The 16,072-nt window shown below is 47.0% G+C and overlaps 1 protein-coding gene across 1 annotated transcript in view; it reads left to right on the forward strand.

Moving 5' to 3' along the window:
• CIT (citron rho-interacting serine/threonine kinase) overlaps positions 1–16,072 on the forward strand; it is a gene marked incomplete at its 5' end in the record, with an annotated part of 168,347 nt that overhangs the window by 77,025 nt on the left and 75,250 nt on the right. Inside the window, 3 exons of the mRNA XM_079718132.1 lie at positions 13,565–13,670; positions 14,566–14,709; positions 15,940–16,059. Coding sequence (XP_079574258.1) covers positions 13,565–13,670; positions 14,566–14,709; positions 15,940–16,059 — 370 coding nt within the window. The remainder of the gene's footprint in view (positions 1–13,564; positions 13,671–14,565; positions 14,710–15,939; positions 16,060–16,072) is intronic.

A 16,072-nucleotide genomic window follows, 5' to 3' on the forward strand; every position in this document is an offset into this window, starting at 1 on the left:
CAGCTAGCGGGGGCTACTCTTCGTTGCAGTGCGCAGGCGGTGGCTTCTCTTGTTGTGGAGCACGGGCTCTAGGAGTGCAGGCTTCAGTAGTTGTGGCACGTGGGCTCAGTAGTTGTGGCTCGCGGGCTCTAGATTGCAGGCTGAGTAGTTGTGGCGCACAGGCTTAGTTGCTCCACGGCATGTAGGATCTTCCTGGACCAGGGCTCAAACTCGTGTCTCCTGAATTGGCAGGCAGATTCTTAACCACTGCGTCACCAGGGAAGCCTGCTTGGGTTACTTCTTAAGTTCACTCACCATGCGTGTGGCAGAGGATGACCAACTTTTCCAGCTTTTAACTTTAGAGCTGATACAAGCATTCTTTGTTTTGGGGGACGGAATGTTGCACACTCGTTGCAAGTCTAGGCTTTGGGACCAGGTAGATGTAGGTTCAAGTCAAGGCTCCCTGCCTCACTAGCTGTGCAAACAAGGCATTTGACCTCTCAGCATCACTTCCCTTACATATAAAGGGGGAGTTATTCGTGCCAATCTGCTGGGTTTATTGTGGGGTCACGCAGAGCATGTAGTGTTAGTGCCGGGAGCAGAGTGAGTGTTCATTTCATATTTGTTGTTATTTAGGGGTGAAGATGGGCCCAGGGGTGCTTTTGAGTCTCTTTTCTTTCCCGCTCCTCTTTATAAAGACATCTTGCTGGTTTCTGCCCATTGAGAGAATCAGGCTCCATGGGGGTGCCTGACAGATTTCCTAATGTCTCTCTCCAATTTTTTACTCAGAATGGGGTCTGTGATGCGTTTGTTGGCTATACCTTCTGCAAAACACACTGCAGGCTCCTGGTAGGACCTAGTTCCAGCGGGGTCTGGAACTCGGTGCCGGGGGAGGTGGACGTGCGCTGTGGCCAGCCTGGCGGTCACGCACTCCCACCCACCCTCCAGTGCTTGAGCGTCCCCTGGATGGGACAGCGTGTGTGTCATCGTGACAGTGCCATCCAGAACCAATACTGAGCATTTCCCGTGTGAGGGCCAGAGCGCTTTCTCAAGTCAGCATTGATTCAACTCACTTCTTATTTTGGATCTCTTTGTCCCACTGTGACCTTTAAACTGAGACTGCCTGGGGCACAGAAGTGCTTGGCACATTCATTCATTCATTCATGGAAAAACATGTAGTTCTAAGCTTTGTGGCATGACTGAGCAAGATAGATAAGGTCCCTGCCCTCGGGAAGCCAACATTCTGTGCAGGGAGACAGAGGATAAGTAAGTTCATGGGTAAGATGTTTTTCAGACGGTGGGAAGTGCTCTGAAGAAATCTGAACCTGGGTGGGCAATGGCTGGGAACTAGCACTTTAGTCCCTGAGGCCGGCACTAGCCCATGGGTGTCCAGTGGGTGTCCAGAAAGCACGTTGGAGTAGCCAGAGCTTCCAGATGCACGGGGGAAGTTGTCCGAGAAGAGGTAGGCAGGGCCTTTGGTTTTGGATTTTGATCTACTTGCAATGAGCAGGAAGCCTTTGCAGGATTTTGAGTAGAGACGTGGAGGGTCCGTTTCTCATGGTACAGAGAGGCCCTCTGATCATGGTGTGGTGGACAGCAGGATGACAGGAGTCGGCTTCAGGGAGATGGGTTAAGTTACTGCAGCCATCCAGGCAAGAGGTGGTGGTATACCAGTGAAATTAACCTGCGAAGCTAGGCACTGGCTTAAAGGTGGGGACTGTATTAGAAATCACATAACTATACTTTTATTAATAGCATGAGTTTTTTTTTTTTTTTTTTTTTTGCGGTACGCGGGTCTCTCACCGCCATGGCCTCTCCCGTTGCGGAGCACAGGCTCCGGATGTGCAGACTCAGCGGCCATGGCTCACGGGCCCAGCCGCTCCGCGGCATGTGGGATCTTCCCGAACCGGGGCACGAACCCGTGTCCCCTGCATCAGCAGGCGGACTCTCAACCACTGCGCCACCAGGGAAGCCCTAGCGTGAGTTTTAATAAATGATTCTTGAGTCATTCCAAAGCATATGTTCTCATTCAGCTGGAGACCACTGCTCTGTGTGTGTGTGTATGTGGTGTGTGTGTGGGTTGGCAAGGAGGCGCCCCAAAGCTAGCTAGATTCAGAAGCTTTTTAGAAGAGCGGTATTTTGGGGGTAGTAGCCCCCCCTTACCTTCTGGGAACACGTCCCAAGACCCCCAGTGGGTGCTTGAAACAGCGTGTATGGCTGAACCCACTCTATATACTTTTTTCCCTATACGTACCTACATACCTATGATAAAGTTTAATTTATAAATTAGACACAGTAAGAGGGTATCAGAATTGCCGCATCACTACTCTTGGGCTTTGGGGCCGTTTTTAAGTATGATAAGGTTTACTTGAACACAGGCACTGCGATGTTTCAACAGTCAATCCGATAACGGTGTTGGCATGGATAGGCTGGGTAAAGGGATGGATAACGTCCCAGGTGGGACAGAGCAGGGCAGCGCAAGATTTCATCATGCTGCTCAGGTCGGTGCTCAATTGAAAGCTTATAAATTGTTTATTTCTAGAATTTTCCATGTAATATTTTTGGGCCACAGTTGACCATGGGTAACTGAAACCATGGAAAGTGAAACTGTGGATCCGGGGGACTACTGTATTTCCAAGTGTTCATGATGGACACCAGTGTGTATTTTTAAACGGGCTTATAAAGTTAGTTCATAAATTTCAAAATGCTCAATCTTAAAAGCCAATATATTTTTGGAACAGAATGCTGATGAGTGTTTTATTTTTTGCACCATGTTACATCTCGCGCTTGCATGTATTTTTAGTGCCGTTGGCCACAATTAAGATAGAGCTCTCAGCTGAGCTAATTTCGATTCCCTCATTTTAGCCTCCAGTATCCATTCTTGGTTATCTCAAGAATATCTGTGATTTGTGATCGATGCGATCTGTGATGTGGAGGCATGTCTTGCAGGCTTGGGATCCTCTTCCTAAGGAAATAAATGGATGGCTTGATGCTTAAGCATGATCTTAGTTATTACCGTAGCGATAGAGAGAACTCAGCACGTATACCTTCTTTTTAGGTTGGAAATACAGATTGTATTCTCTTTTGATATGACGTATTCTATTGATAGCTTTATTAAGGAAATTTTTTTTTAGTTATGGGAGTTATTTATAGACATCGAAAAAACTGCATTTTGTCATTTTTCCTTAAACGTTGAGGTTACATGTAAAAGCAATTTTTAGGTCACATCGAACACATTTTAAGAAAACGTTCTTTCTGCTGCAGCAGTAACGACCAAGCCCCACATTCCCTCTGTGTCATATACCATTACCTCTATTGATACTCTTTGGACCTCTATAATTATAAAGCACCTGTGTATATCAGTAAGAGATGTTGATTTCGGAGTAAATTTTTCTAGAAAATAGAAGCTGGAAAAAAAAAGGAAAACCCAAACTTGGCTTTGTGCTTGAAGAGACAGCACTGCTGTGGGTGGGTGGGTGGCTGCATGCACCCGCTGCTCAGAAGTGCCTTTTCTCTCCATGGGGACAACGGGCTGTGTATCAGAGATGCAGCAGGAGGAGTAGGCAAGCAGTGTGTGGGCAGGCTGCATATCCTGTTGTTAGCATCCTCATTGGACTGCATCTCATCGAGCCCAGAGCATGAACCAGCCTGGACCTGTAAAATCTGTACTGTCCTATTTAATTACCCCCCTGAGCCACCAAGCGATGGAGGAAGAGTTGCTCTCTTGAGCTTCCCTGGTGGGGCAGTGGTTGAGGGTCCGCCTGCTGATGCAGGGGACACGGGTTCGTGCCCCGGTCCGGGAAGATCCCACATGCCGCGGAGCGGCTGGGCCCGTGAGCCATGGCCGCTGAGCCTGCGCGTCCGGAGCCTGTGCTCCGCAACGGGTGAGGCCACAGCAGTGAGAGGCCCGCGTACCGCAAAAAAAAAAAAAAAAAAAAAAAAAAAAAAGGAGCTGCTCTCGTGCGTGAGTTGAGCTGTTTCTGGGGGGTGGCTGTGGACTGACCTGGCATATGGATGTTCTTGGGTACCCAGGCCTTGGAGTCGCCCTCCCAGCATTGCACGCAGCTAGTCACGGGTAGAAGCTACCTTCCCTTGCACGATCCATATCCCCATCCTCTTTGACTTCGCTCCTCCGAGTCTCTGGGGCAGTTTTCTTGGGTTTCTTTTCTTGGGTTTGTCCGAGGCCGTCCAGCCAAAATGTAGCAGAGTTGGGATTCCCATGACTTGATGGGTTGCAGAGCCCCACTTTGAACCAAAACCCAGCTCTCCTGCCCATCACCTGTACCTCAGTCATCCTAATGTGGTTGATAGGAGAATGTAGAGGCCATAGGGTAAGCTGTTCCTTAGCCTCAGTGCCACAGGATAATAATGCCCTCCTTAGAGGATTGTTGGAGGATTCAGTGAGGTTACCCCTAAAGTACCAAGCACAGTGCCTGATGTTGTGCTCAATAAATGGGCGCTATTCTTGATAATAAAGGTGGTGACATTAATTCTCTCCCCTACATTGCTACTTCTTTGAGGACAGGAATTGTGGCTTCCTTAACTTCATAGCCTCCACAGCAGAGTTTTGCAACTTGACACTATTGACGTGTTGGGCTGGATAATTCTTTTTGTGAGGGGTTGTTCTGTGGGTTGTAGAATTGTTGAGCAGCATCTCTAGCCTCTACCCACTAGATGTTAATAGCACTCCCAACCCCAGTCGTGAAAGTCAGAAAAGTCTCCGGACATTGCCACCTGTCCTGTGGGGGGCAAAATTGCCCCAGTTGAGAACCACTGGTCCATACGTACCTCTCATGGGATCACAGGGCTTTTATATTCTCCCTGATGTGTAAGGGATATATATATATATATATATATTTTTTTCTTTCTATCTATCTATCTATTTATCTTACACTCACTCGTAGAAGGTGGTCAAAAAATACAGGTGTACCTTGGAGTATCACAGTATTCACTGCAGTAGGGTAAATATTGCAATAAAGCAAGTCACACAATTTTTTTTTGATTTCCCAGTGCATATAAAAGTTATGTTTATGGTATACCATAGTCTATTAAGTGTGCAATAGCATTATGTCTAAACAGTGTACATTCCTTAATTAAAAAATACTTGATTGCTAAAAAATGCAAACCATCGCCTGAAACTTCAGTGAGTCGTAGTCTTCTTGCTGGTGCAGGGTCTTGCCTCCATGCTGATGCCTGTTGCCTGATCAGGGTCATGTTTGCTGAGGGCTGGGATGGCTGTGGCAATTTCTTAAGATAAGACAACAATGAAGTCTGCTACACTGATTGACTCTTCCTTTCACAAACGATTTCTCTGTAGTGTGCAATGCTATTTGATAGCATTTTACCCATAATAGAACATCTTGCAAAACTGGAGTTAATCCTCTGAAACCCTGCTGCTGCTTTATCAGCTAAGTTTATGTGATATTCTAAATCCTGTGTTGTCATTTCAGCAGTCTTCACAGCATCTTCACCAGGAGTAGATTGCACCTCAAGAAATCACTTTCTTTGCTCATCCATAAGAATCAACTCCTAACCTATTAAAGCTTTATCATGAGATTCCAGCAATTCAGTCACCTCTTCAGGCTCCACTTCTAACTCTAGTCCTCTTGCTGTTTCCATCACATCTGCAGTTCCTTCGTCCACTGAAGTCTTGAACCCCTCAATGTCATCCATGAGGGTTGGAATCAACTTCTTCCAAACTCCTGTTCATGTTGATATTTTGACCTCTTCCCATGAATCACAAATGTCCTTAATGGCATCTAGAATGGTGAATCCTTTCCAGAAGATTTTCAATTCACTTTGCCCAGATCCATCAGAGGAATCACTATTTGCTCTGGATTAGGCTTGGGCTTAAGGGAATGCTGTGACTGGTGTAATCATCTATCCAGACCATTAAAACTTCCCTCACGTCAGCAATAAGGCTGTTTTGCTTTCTTATCATTCATGTGTTCACTGGAGGAGCACTTTTAATTTCCTTCAAGAACTTTTCCTTTGCATTCACAACTTGGCTAACCGGCCGAAGAAGCCTAGCTTTCAGCCTGTCTCGGCTTTTGACATTCCTTCCTCACTGAGCTTAATCATTTCTAGCTTTGATTTAAAGTGAGTGACCTGTGACAGTTCCTTTCACTTGACCACTTAGAGGCTATTGTAGGGTTATTAATTGGCCTAATTTCAGTATTGTGACTCAGGGGATGGGGAGGCCCGAGGAGAGGGAGAGAGGTGGGGAATGGCCGGAAGGGGAGGCAGTCAGAACACCCACAACATTTATTAAGTTCACTGTTTTATGCGGGTGCGGTTTGTGGTGCCTCAAAACAATTACAATATTAACATCAAAGATCACAGATCACCATAACAAGTGCAGTAAGTCCCCTACCTACGAACCTTCAAGTCACGAACTTTCAAAGATGCGAACGTATGTTCGAACGTCCAGTCACATAAATTAGTTCACCTGTCTGGTGTAGATTGTCACATACGTGCATCCTCTACTAGTGGTTGTGCTTTTGTGTACTTTACTGTACAGTAGTACAGTATGTTTATTTCAAGCCCACAATGTCCATAAGCAAGTGTAAAAGCAGCGGTGATGTAGCTGGTACTACTGTACCTTTCAAGGCACTGTACGGTAAGATTAAAAATGTTTTCTTTATTTTTTGTGTTTGTTTTTTATGTATTATTTGTGTGAAAAGTATAAACCTATTACAGTACGGTACTATACAGCCGATTGTGTTAGTTGGGTAGCTAGGCTAACTTTGCTGGACTTACGAACAGATTGGACTTATGAACGTGCTCTCGGAACGGAACTTGTTTGTATGTAGGCGACTTACTGTATAATAATAATGAAAAAGTTTGAAGTATTGTGAGAGTTACCAAAATGTGACACAGAGACAGGAAGTGAGCAAATGCTGTTGGAAAAATGGCACCAATAGACTTGCTTGACATAGGGTTGCACAAACTTCCATTTGTAAAAATTGCAATATCTGTTAAGTTTAATAAAGCAAAACACAGTAAAACAAGGTATGCCCATATCTGTTGAAGTTTGAGAACAAAGGAGAATTCTGGCAATTCTTTCTTTTTAAATTTATTTATTTTATTTATTTATTTTTGGCTGTGTCAGGTCTTTGTTGCTGTGCGTGGGCTTTCTCTAGTTGTAGCGAGTGGGGGCTACTCTTCATTGTGGTGCACAGGCTTCTTATTGCAGTGGCTTCTCTTGTTGCAGAGCACGGGCTCTAGGTGCGTGGGCTTCAGTAGTTGTGGCTCGCAGGCTCAGTAGTTGTGGTGCACGGGTTTAGTTGCTCCGCGGCATGTAGGATCTTCCTGGACCAGGGCTCGAACCCGTGTCCCCTGCTTTGGCAGGCGGATTCTCAACCACTGTGCCATCAGGGAAGCCCTGGCAACTCTTTCTTAAGTTAGCAGGTAGACTCTGTCCCATTTCAGGGTCAACAGAAATGGTTTCTTTACAGCAATTCCGTGCCCATCTCCGATAGCTGTAGAGTTACAACCAGTTACAGGATTTTTTGTACTTTTCTTCTCTTAAAGAAACAATAGCATCAGCTATTTAAATATTACCACCCTTGATGAAATGGTGCTTTTTTTTTTTTTTTTTTTTTTTTTTTTTTTTTTTGTGGTACGCGGGCCTCTCACTGTTGTGGCCTCTCCCGTTGCGGAGCACAGGCTCCGGATGCGCAGGCTCAGCAGCCATGGCTCACGGGCCCAGCCGCTCCGCGGCATATGGGATCCTCCCAGACCGGGGCACGAACCCGTATCCCCCGCATCGGCAGGCGGACTCTCAACCACTGCGCCACCAGGGAGGCCCTGAAATGGTGCTTTTCAGGATGATTTTAGACCAGCAGAGTTGTTACTTGAAGAGGACAGGGCTGAATTTGGTAATAGTCCGGTGGCTCTGAGGCCAGCTTTGGATCAAACCTCTCAAGCTATGATTTATATCGCAGTCAATTCTAGAATAGTACAGATGTCAGCAATAATTTGCTCTTGCTTTCAAAGTCAGAAGGACAGATAATGAAAATCCTAGACAAAGTAAGTTGTGATAATATTTCATAATATCTATTGGGGGGGGAATCTATTCATTCAAGAAGTACATATTGAGAGCTTACTTATCATTGACACTCGTGATTGAATTGGCCTAAGTGTCTACATGAAAAATAAATAGAATACAAATACGTCAAGTTGAGCCATACCTGTCTCTAGTATATTTCTTTTATAGAAATTCATGGAAATAGTATATTTTAGCTGACTTATTAAAATGGAGGGGGTAGGAATAGTCTTTAATCAGTGTCTGAAATCTGTACATTTTCTTGAAATTCATAGCTCACCATGATTAACTTCAAAACTGTATTTCCGCTGAAAGAGTGACCAAAAGGCACCAGTTAAATGGCCTGACCAAAGTGCCACCTGGAACCAAATGCTGGGGGCGGTCATACTGTGAGTTTTAAATGCCTGGACCTTAAATCACACGTACTTTGTTCTCATTAGCACCATGGTTCTCAAGCCTGTTTGTACATTAGAATCACCTGGGAGCTTAAGAAAAATGGTGTTACCCAGGCCCCACTCCCAGCCTTTCTGTCTCTGATTTAATTGGTCTGGTTGGGCCCTGGATATCAGTGTTTTTTTTTAACTTTAGATTTTTTAGAATAATTTTAGGCTCACAGCAATACGAGCAAAAGGTACAGAGATTTTCCCATATGCCCCCTGCCCCCCCACTCATGCACAGCTTCCAGCGTTATTAACATCCCCCCCAGAGGGGTGCCTTTGTTACAGTCACTGAACCTTCCTATTTAGGGTTCACTCTTGGTGTACATTCTGTGAGTTAGGACAATGGTATGATAACATGTATCCACCATTATAGTGTCACATGAGTGTTTTCACTGGCTGACATCGGTAATTTTTAAAAAGCTCTTCAAGTGATTCTAATGTGTAGCCGATCTGAAGACCAGAGTCATCCTAGAAAGCTGCAGGGACCTTTCTGCCTTCTGTCCTCATCCCCCAGCCTCATCCTCCAATCCCATTACGGTTTACGGGATTGTTGCTACAACCTGGGTTTAGTCACAGCAAACTTACCATCGCTTTTAAAAAATAAATTTATTTATTTATTTATTTTTGGCTGCGTTGGGTCTTTGTTGCTGCGCGGGCTTTCTCTAGTTGCGGCGAGCGCGGGGCTACTCTTTGTCGCGGTGCGCAGGCTTCTCATTGCAGTGGCTTCTCTTGTTGCAGAGCACAGGCTCTAGGCGCGTGGGCTTCAGTAGTTGTGGCTCGTGGGCTCTAGAGCACAGGCTCAGTAGTTGTGGTGCACGGGCTTAGTTGCTCCGCGGCATGTAGGATCTTCCCAGACCAGGGATTGAACCCGTGTCCCCTGCCTTGGCAGGTGGATTCTTAACCACTGCGTCATCAGAGAAGCCCCCAGCTTTTTTCTTTTTTAGATGTAATTTTTATTTATTCAAAAAAAAAGATTTCTTTAGCACCTTTATTCTGAAGAGACTTAATTGCCATACTTAGAACTTCTAAACAGTGAACATTTGTCAAGCATCAAAATAGCAGAATGAGGGAGTTGGACTCCGGTGATGGGGAGGGGCTGGTGCATCGTCTCCTGCGGGTGTCAGCGGATGGGGGCTGCGCATCTCCCTGATTCTGGGCCCTGTTAACAGGTGACCTAGAAAGGCTTTTTTTTTTTTTTTTTTGTGGTATGCGGGCCTCTCACTGTTGTGGCCTCTCCCGTTGTGGAGCACAGGCTCCGGACGCGCAGGCCCAGCGGCCATGGCTCACGGGCCCAGCCGCTCTGCAGCATGTGGGATCTTCCCGGACTGGGGCATGAACCCGTGTCCCCTGCATCGGCAGGCGGACTCTCAACCACTGCGCCACCAGGGAAGTCCTAGAAAGGCTTTTTTTGGGTGAATAAGCATTGGGCTTTGTACCCACAGGAGCGCACTTTACACCCCTCTGGAGCCTGCCCTCCACGTGTCATCAAGTTTTGAGAGCCACCTCCCGTCCCATCATCATGCACCCATGTAATCGTTCTTCTCCAAGGGTGCTGGTTTTGTGCTCAGGACCAGAGAGCCATGGCCCCTCTTGTCATCCCTGACTCGTGTCAGTGTGGGTGACTTCTGATGACTGAAGGACCGGGGACCCAGTCTGTGGATCATCCCTCCCTCCTTGGGTGGTCGGGTCTTCTCTAGCCCACCCACCAGAATAACATCAGGAATAAAGGAAATAGCGAAGGCAACTCAAGGCCATGCCAAGCAACCCATTTCATCTCGGGTTAAAAAAAAAAATGTGTGTTTGTATGTGTTTTGACTAGATTTAGGTAGAAAATAGGCCAGTGAGAGGAGCAGAACTTAGTTAAAATTTTTAGCCCAAAGTGAGATCTTAAAAAAAGATTTATTTCTGGATTTCAGTCCCCGGCGCCCATTTCTGTGAATAATCAACATTTGTTCTAATGTGAATAATAGCATGGAGCAAATTCAGCCCCCTGAGTTTCACTATTTCTTTCTTTCTTTCTTTTTTTTAGTATTTATTTATTTACTTGGCTGCGTCGGGTCTTAGTTGCAGCACGTGGGCTTAGTCGCCCCGTGGCATGTGGGATCTTAGTTCCCCGACCACGGATCGAACCTGTGTCCCCTGCATTGGAAGGTGGGTTCTTAACCACTGGATCACCAGGGAAGTCCCAAGTTTCACTGTTTCAAGCAAGGGTTTTAGGCCTGCGAGGCATGTGCTGCTCACACCGTTGCAAGGGTAATGATGATAGAAACCACAGTGATAGTAGTGACGGTTGACATTTATCGAACCCTCATGATGTGCCAGGCACTGTGATAAGGAATTCCCATGGGTTATCTCACTTAATCCTCATAAACACTCTTGGAAGTAGGTTGAGAATTATCCCCATTTTACAGATGAGGAAATCGAGGCTCACAGAGTGAGTGAGTGGCAAGGTCAGATTTTGAACAGAGCTGCATGACTGAGTGTTGACTCACTTGGCTGCCCTACAGTATGTGTGTTGGGAGCTGTCACTGGGGTACAGCGAGCCAGCGCCATCACGCCACCCCCTGTCACTGGGCTGGGAGCTGTGGGGAGAGAGACCTGAGCTGCTGCAGGGAACTGACCTCTTTTAGGCAGGGAAGTAGTCTGGGGCAGTGGAAAGCAGAACTATCACCTGCTGGTAGGACGCCAGTGCTCTGTGACAACCAGCTCCCGCAACCCCGTTACTAAGGCAGCGAAAATCGGACAGTGGGGCAGCGGTGGGCTCTGCCACATGCCCCTCCGTGCAGAAGAACCTTTGTCGGCTATTTCTGTATCTCTGCCCTTCACCAGTCCCAGTGTTCATGCCCAGGGTGCCAACCACTGAGGGAAGCTGCCCTGTATGAGAACTGTTATCTCCACCCATAATTTTTTTTTAAACAGATGAAAACAAACAAAATTATTTATTTATTTATTTTGGCTGCGCTGGGTCTTAGTTGTGGCACATGGGATCTTCGTTGTGACATGTGGGATCTTTAGTTGCGGCATGTGGAGTTCTTAGTTGTAGCATGCGTGTGGGATCTAGTTCCCTGACCAGGGATCAAACCTGGGCCCCCTGCATTGGGAGCGTGGAGTCTTACCCACTGGACCACCAGGGAAGTCCCTCCACCCATAATTAACTGCTTTTAGGAATGAGGCAGGATGTGTGAGTTATGTGTGTGTGTGTGGGGGGGGGTAAGTACGTCCTTGTGGAGAGAGCATCCTTCTAGCCCATTCTTAGGAGGTCACGCTACATTATTTTTGTGATACTATCCTGAGTGTTATATCAGGTGCATCGTCAGTCTCTCTACCCCAGCTCTCTATTGGGACCAACAGAAACCATTTATTAACTGGCAGGTTACTTAAGCTGTCTGGGCCTCAGTTTCCTCATCTATAAAATGATAATAATGTTTCATAGAGTCCTTGTGGGGACTAAAAAGTTAAAACATGCCTCGCTTTAGGACAGAACCGTGCATATAGAATCGGTGCTCAGTAAGTGTATGAGTTTCCTCTGGCTGCTGTAACAAGTGACCACAAATTTAGTGGCTTACAACAACACAGGTTTATTACTTTATATTTCTGGAGGTCAGAAGTCCAAGATGGATTTTACTGGGCTGGAAGCAAGGTGTACAAGGCTGCACCCTCTGGAGCCTCTAGGAAAGAATCAGTTTCCTTGCCTTTTTCAGCTTCTAGAGGCCGCCCAGTTTCCTTGGCTTGTGGCCCCTTCCCCCATTTCCACAGCCAACGGTGTAGCATCTTCCAGCCTCCCTCTGACTGTGACCCTACTTCTGTCGTCACCTCTCCTCTCTTCCTCTGCTTCCATCTCAAGAGGACCCTTGTGGTTACGTTGGACCCCACCCCCCCCCACCCCATGTAATCCAGGATAGGCTCTCCATCTCAAAATCCTTAACGTAATCACATCTGTGAAGTCCCCTTTGCCATACGGGGTGACAGATCCACAGGTTCCAGAGATTAGGATGTGGACATCTTGGTGGAGGGACATTATTTAGCCAACATAATTAGTGTTAGCTGTTTCTGTAAAATGAAACAGAACCAAACTGTCTAGCTTGGGGATGGAATAAACAGCAATTTGGTCAGTATAGTTAACTGATACCATTGGGCACTTGATGTGTTAGCTCAGTCCTGCGTCAAGACCTTGGCGTTATCCACCCGCTCCCTGGAGCTTGTTTTCTTCCAGCGCTTTGGAGGGTCAGTGCCTTCTCATCCATCAGGTGTCAGCTCAGATGTCACCGCACAGAGAAGCAGGCCCCTGATCCATTTCCTCTGCCATAGCACATCACCCCATTTCCTTCTTTGGCATCATCTGTAACCTTTTAGTTTGTGTGTCTGCCTGATGCATTCTGCGTGCCCTCTGAGAATGTCAGCTCCAGGAGGGCAGGGACCGTGTCTGTCTTGACCACTGCTCTTCCAGTGCCTGGAGCAGTGTAGGTGCACAGTACACATCCATTTAGTGAGTAAGTGAATAAAGCTGTATCAGCACAAATGCCATGTGCTTAATGCCCACGCTCCCGTGTTGTGGTAAGTCCTTTTATTATCGTTCTACCTCCTAGAAATGGAAACAGAGGCTCAGGGAGGCTGAATCATTGCCTCAGGTCAACGGTGACTAAATTTACACTCAGGCTCTCCTGCTTCCAGAGTTCTTGGTCCTGTCCACCTCTCTGCCTCATGGCCTTGATGTTATTAGAAGCTGCTTGAGCCAGCTCTGTTGATGGCCAAGGATGCTGGCAGGTTTTGTGGTCTCTGCCGCAGTTTTCCTTTTTTTTTTTTCTTTTTAATTTATTTTATGGAAGTATAGTTGATTTACAATGTTGTGTTAATTTCTGCTGTATGGCAAAGTGACTCAGTTACCCATATATATACATTTCTTTTCATATTCTTTTCCATTATGGTTTACCACAGGGTATTGAATATATTCCCCTGCTCTATACAGCAGGACCTTGTTGTTTATCCATTCTGTACGTAATAGTTTGCATCTGCTAATCCCAAACTCTGCCACAGTTTCTGAATGCAGCTTTTCAGGCCCACCCACCCGCCTCCTTGACGTTGGTTTTCTTCCATCCAGGTCTGTCGTGTCAAGTCTGGACTCCCCTGCCAAGACTAGCTCCATGGAAAAGAAACTTCTCATCAAAAGCAAAGAGCTGCAAGACTCCCAGGACAAGTGTCACAAGGTATTTATTTCCGCAGCCGGCCTCCCTCCTTGCTGCAGGAGCCTCCCGTCAATATATGCCAAGGGATCCGCCCGGGGCCGCCGCTGGCGCCGAGCCACCTGATCCTTCCCGCGCTGAAGTCGCGCCTCCGGCAGCTCAGAGGGAGATGAATTCGGGCCTTGACGCTGCCGTAAATCCTTTAAATCTTAACCAGAGGAGGCCCTGGATATAAAGCGGCCAGTTCCTCAGCATGACCCAGCTAGATGTCTGCGTCTTCTGGCAGGTGGCGTGGGTCCTCACCTGTGGCCGAGATGCATCCCATCTGCTTTGAGTGATGCGAAGTCTCTCCTCCTAGTCTTTAAAAACTCCTGCTTATGTAACTGCGGCCACTGTGTTGATTATGCTCAACGTGTCTTAACTGTTTCTGCCCAGGGGCAGCTCTCTGGAAGCTCATAAGAGTCACTTCTTGCCTGGGACTCCTAAGAGTGCAGACGAATCCGTATCTCCTTGCCCTGTCCTGGATTTGTCCTCTAGATCTTTGCAAGGAGATGGGGGGGGATCAAGATGGATTTGGGATAAAATTAAACTGACGTCTGCAAAAAACCAAACCAAGCCCCAAAAAGCAAACAGGTGAAAAAAATGGTGATTGTGGCTTCCTCGCTCACTGGGTTAGAGAAGTGATCGAGTGTGAACCCAGCCTTGCATGAGAGGAGTGACTTAGCATTGGTGACTGCCCTTACGAAGACCTGTGCGCTCCCAGGCGAAGAAACCATGGTATTTCCATCCCAACCTTTTGGCGAGTTAGCGCCAGCCGGGACCACCAGGTGGTCTCGGAGGCGGCTTGAGATGCGATTGCTCCTGACGAACCCGCCCCCGCCCCCCGGGCCTTTTTAACGTGTCGTTGTGTTTATTTCAGATGGAGCAGGAAATGACCCGGTTACATCGGAGAGTGTCAGAGGTGGAGGCTGTGCTTAGTCAGAAGGAGGTGGAGCTGAAGGCCTCTGAGACTCAGAGATCCCTCCTGGAGCAGGACCTTGCTACCTACATCACAGAGTGCAGTGTGAGCCTTCCCCCCAAGCCCCCTTCCCTCGGAGCGGGCGCTTCCCGTCGTGTGTGTCTCATCCTGTTTCATGACAGCATCATGAGGCACATCACAGCCAGGGGCAGAGAGGAGAGAGAGGGAGGACGCACGAGCAAGACCTGTGATGTGCAGAGTAGCGGGGGCCGGGCGTGAGGGCCCGGAGGCCTGAGATCAGGCTCAGAAAGTCCAGGCAGGAGCCTGGAGACGGGCATAGACGGCGTGGCAGAGGGTCTCAGCATCTCCCATCCCAGCCTCTCTGCTCCTCCTCGTGTCCAGCGCAATCAGCCTCAGGAACCAAGCTCCCAAATAAGTGCAAGAAAATGTGTTTTGAATCTGTCCCAAATCAATATTCCATTGCCTAGAACCAGCGCAGCAACAAGAAAAACTCAGCCTTTAAAACCCAGACCCTCTGTCATCTTTTACCATGCGACTTTTTTATTTTCTTTCCTTCACAAGAGTGGACTGTCTTCTCCATTGTCTCGTTAAAAATTTTCATTCAGGTGTCTTTTAATGTACAGTCTTAACAAGTTGAATCACACATTTTTCAAGTGTTTTTTTTTTTTTTTTCACAAGGGAGAGGAAATCTATAGAGCGTGGCTGATTAAGAATAACTGCTATGTTTCCATTCCAGATTTGGCCTCCTTTCAGTGGTGGGTGAAGTTATTCAGCTTTGTATTTCAGATCTATATTTCAGTGTCACTGAAGCATTGAGGGAACCTTTTGGATAAAAGGTGTCCAGGAAATATAAGCCAGGAGGTGGAAATAGTTTGCTTGCAGTCTTAAATGGCACCTGGGCAGAGAATGAAGTCATTGCTACTTTGAAAGAGGGATATATACTTGACAGTCCTTGAATAACTGCTATTCCAGAAAAGACTTTGTAGCCACCCCAATGATGGTTTCATGGCTAAGGGATCTTATTAGTTTTTAGTCCTGAACATACAAGTAAGTATCTGCTAGGGCAGGTAGGAAACAGGTGGATGCAGTTTCAGGCTGGATCCTTAAGGTCACAAGGTTTGAGATGATGTTTCTTGAACCAAGGGGTTTTACAGGATGAAACCTGGAATCAGCGACTCACCGGAAGTTGTCGACTTTGGTCCGTCACCTGAAACCATCTTGGTGTCTGCGAAGCAGCCTGCAGCTCCCTTAATGAATCTTTTCAAACAGAGCAGGATCCACAGGACAACCCTATTAAAATTTTGCTTTCCGCAGAGCTTAAAGCGAAGTTTGGAGCAAGCACGGATGGAGGTGTCCCAGGAGGACGACAAAGCACTGCAGCTTCTCCACGATATCAGAGAGCAGAGCCGGAAGCTCCAAGAAATCAAAGAGCAGGTACGGCTCCCTG

The sequence above is a fragment of the Hyperoodon ampullatus genome, assembly GCF_949752795.1.
Source record: "Hyperoodon ampullatus genome assembly, chromosome: 13".
Taxonomy (NCBI): domain Eukaryota; kingdom Metazoa; phylum Chordata; class Mammalia; order Artiodactyla; family Ziphiidae; genus Hyperoodon; species Hyperoodon ampullatus.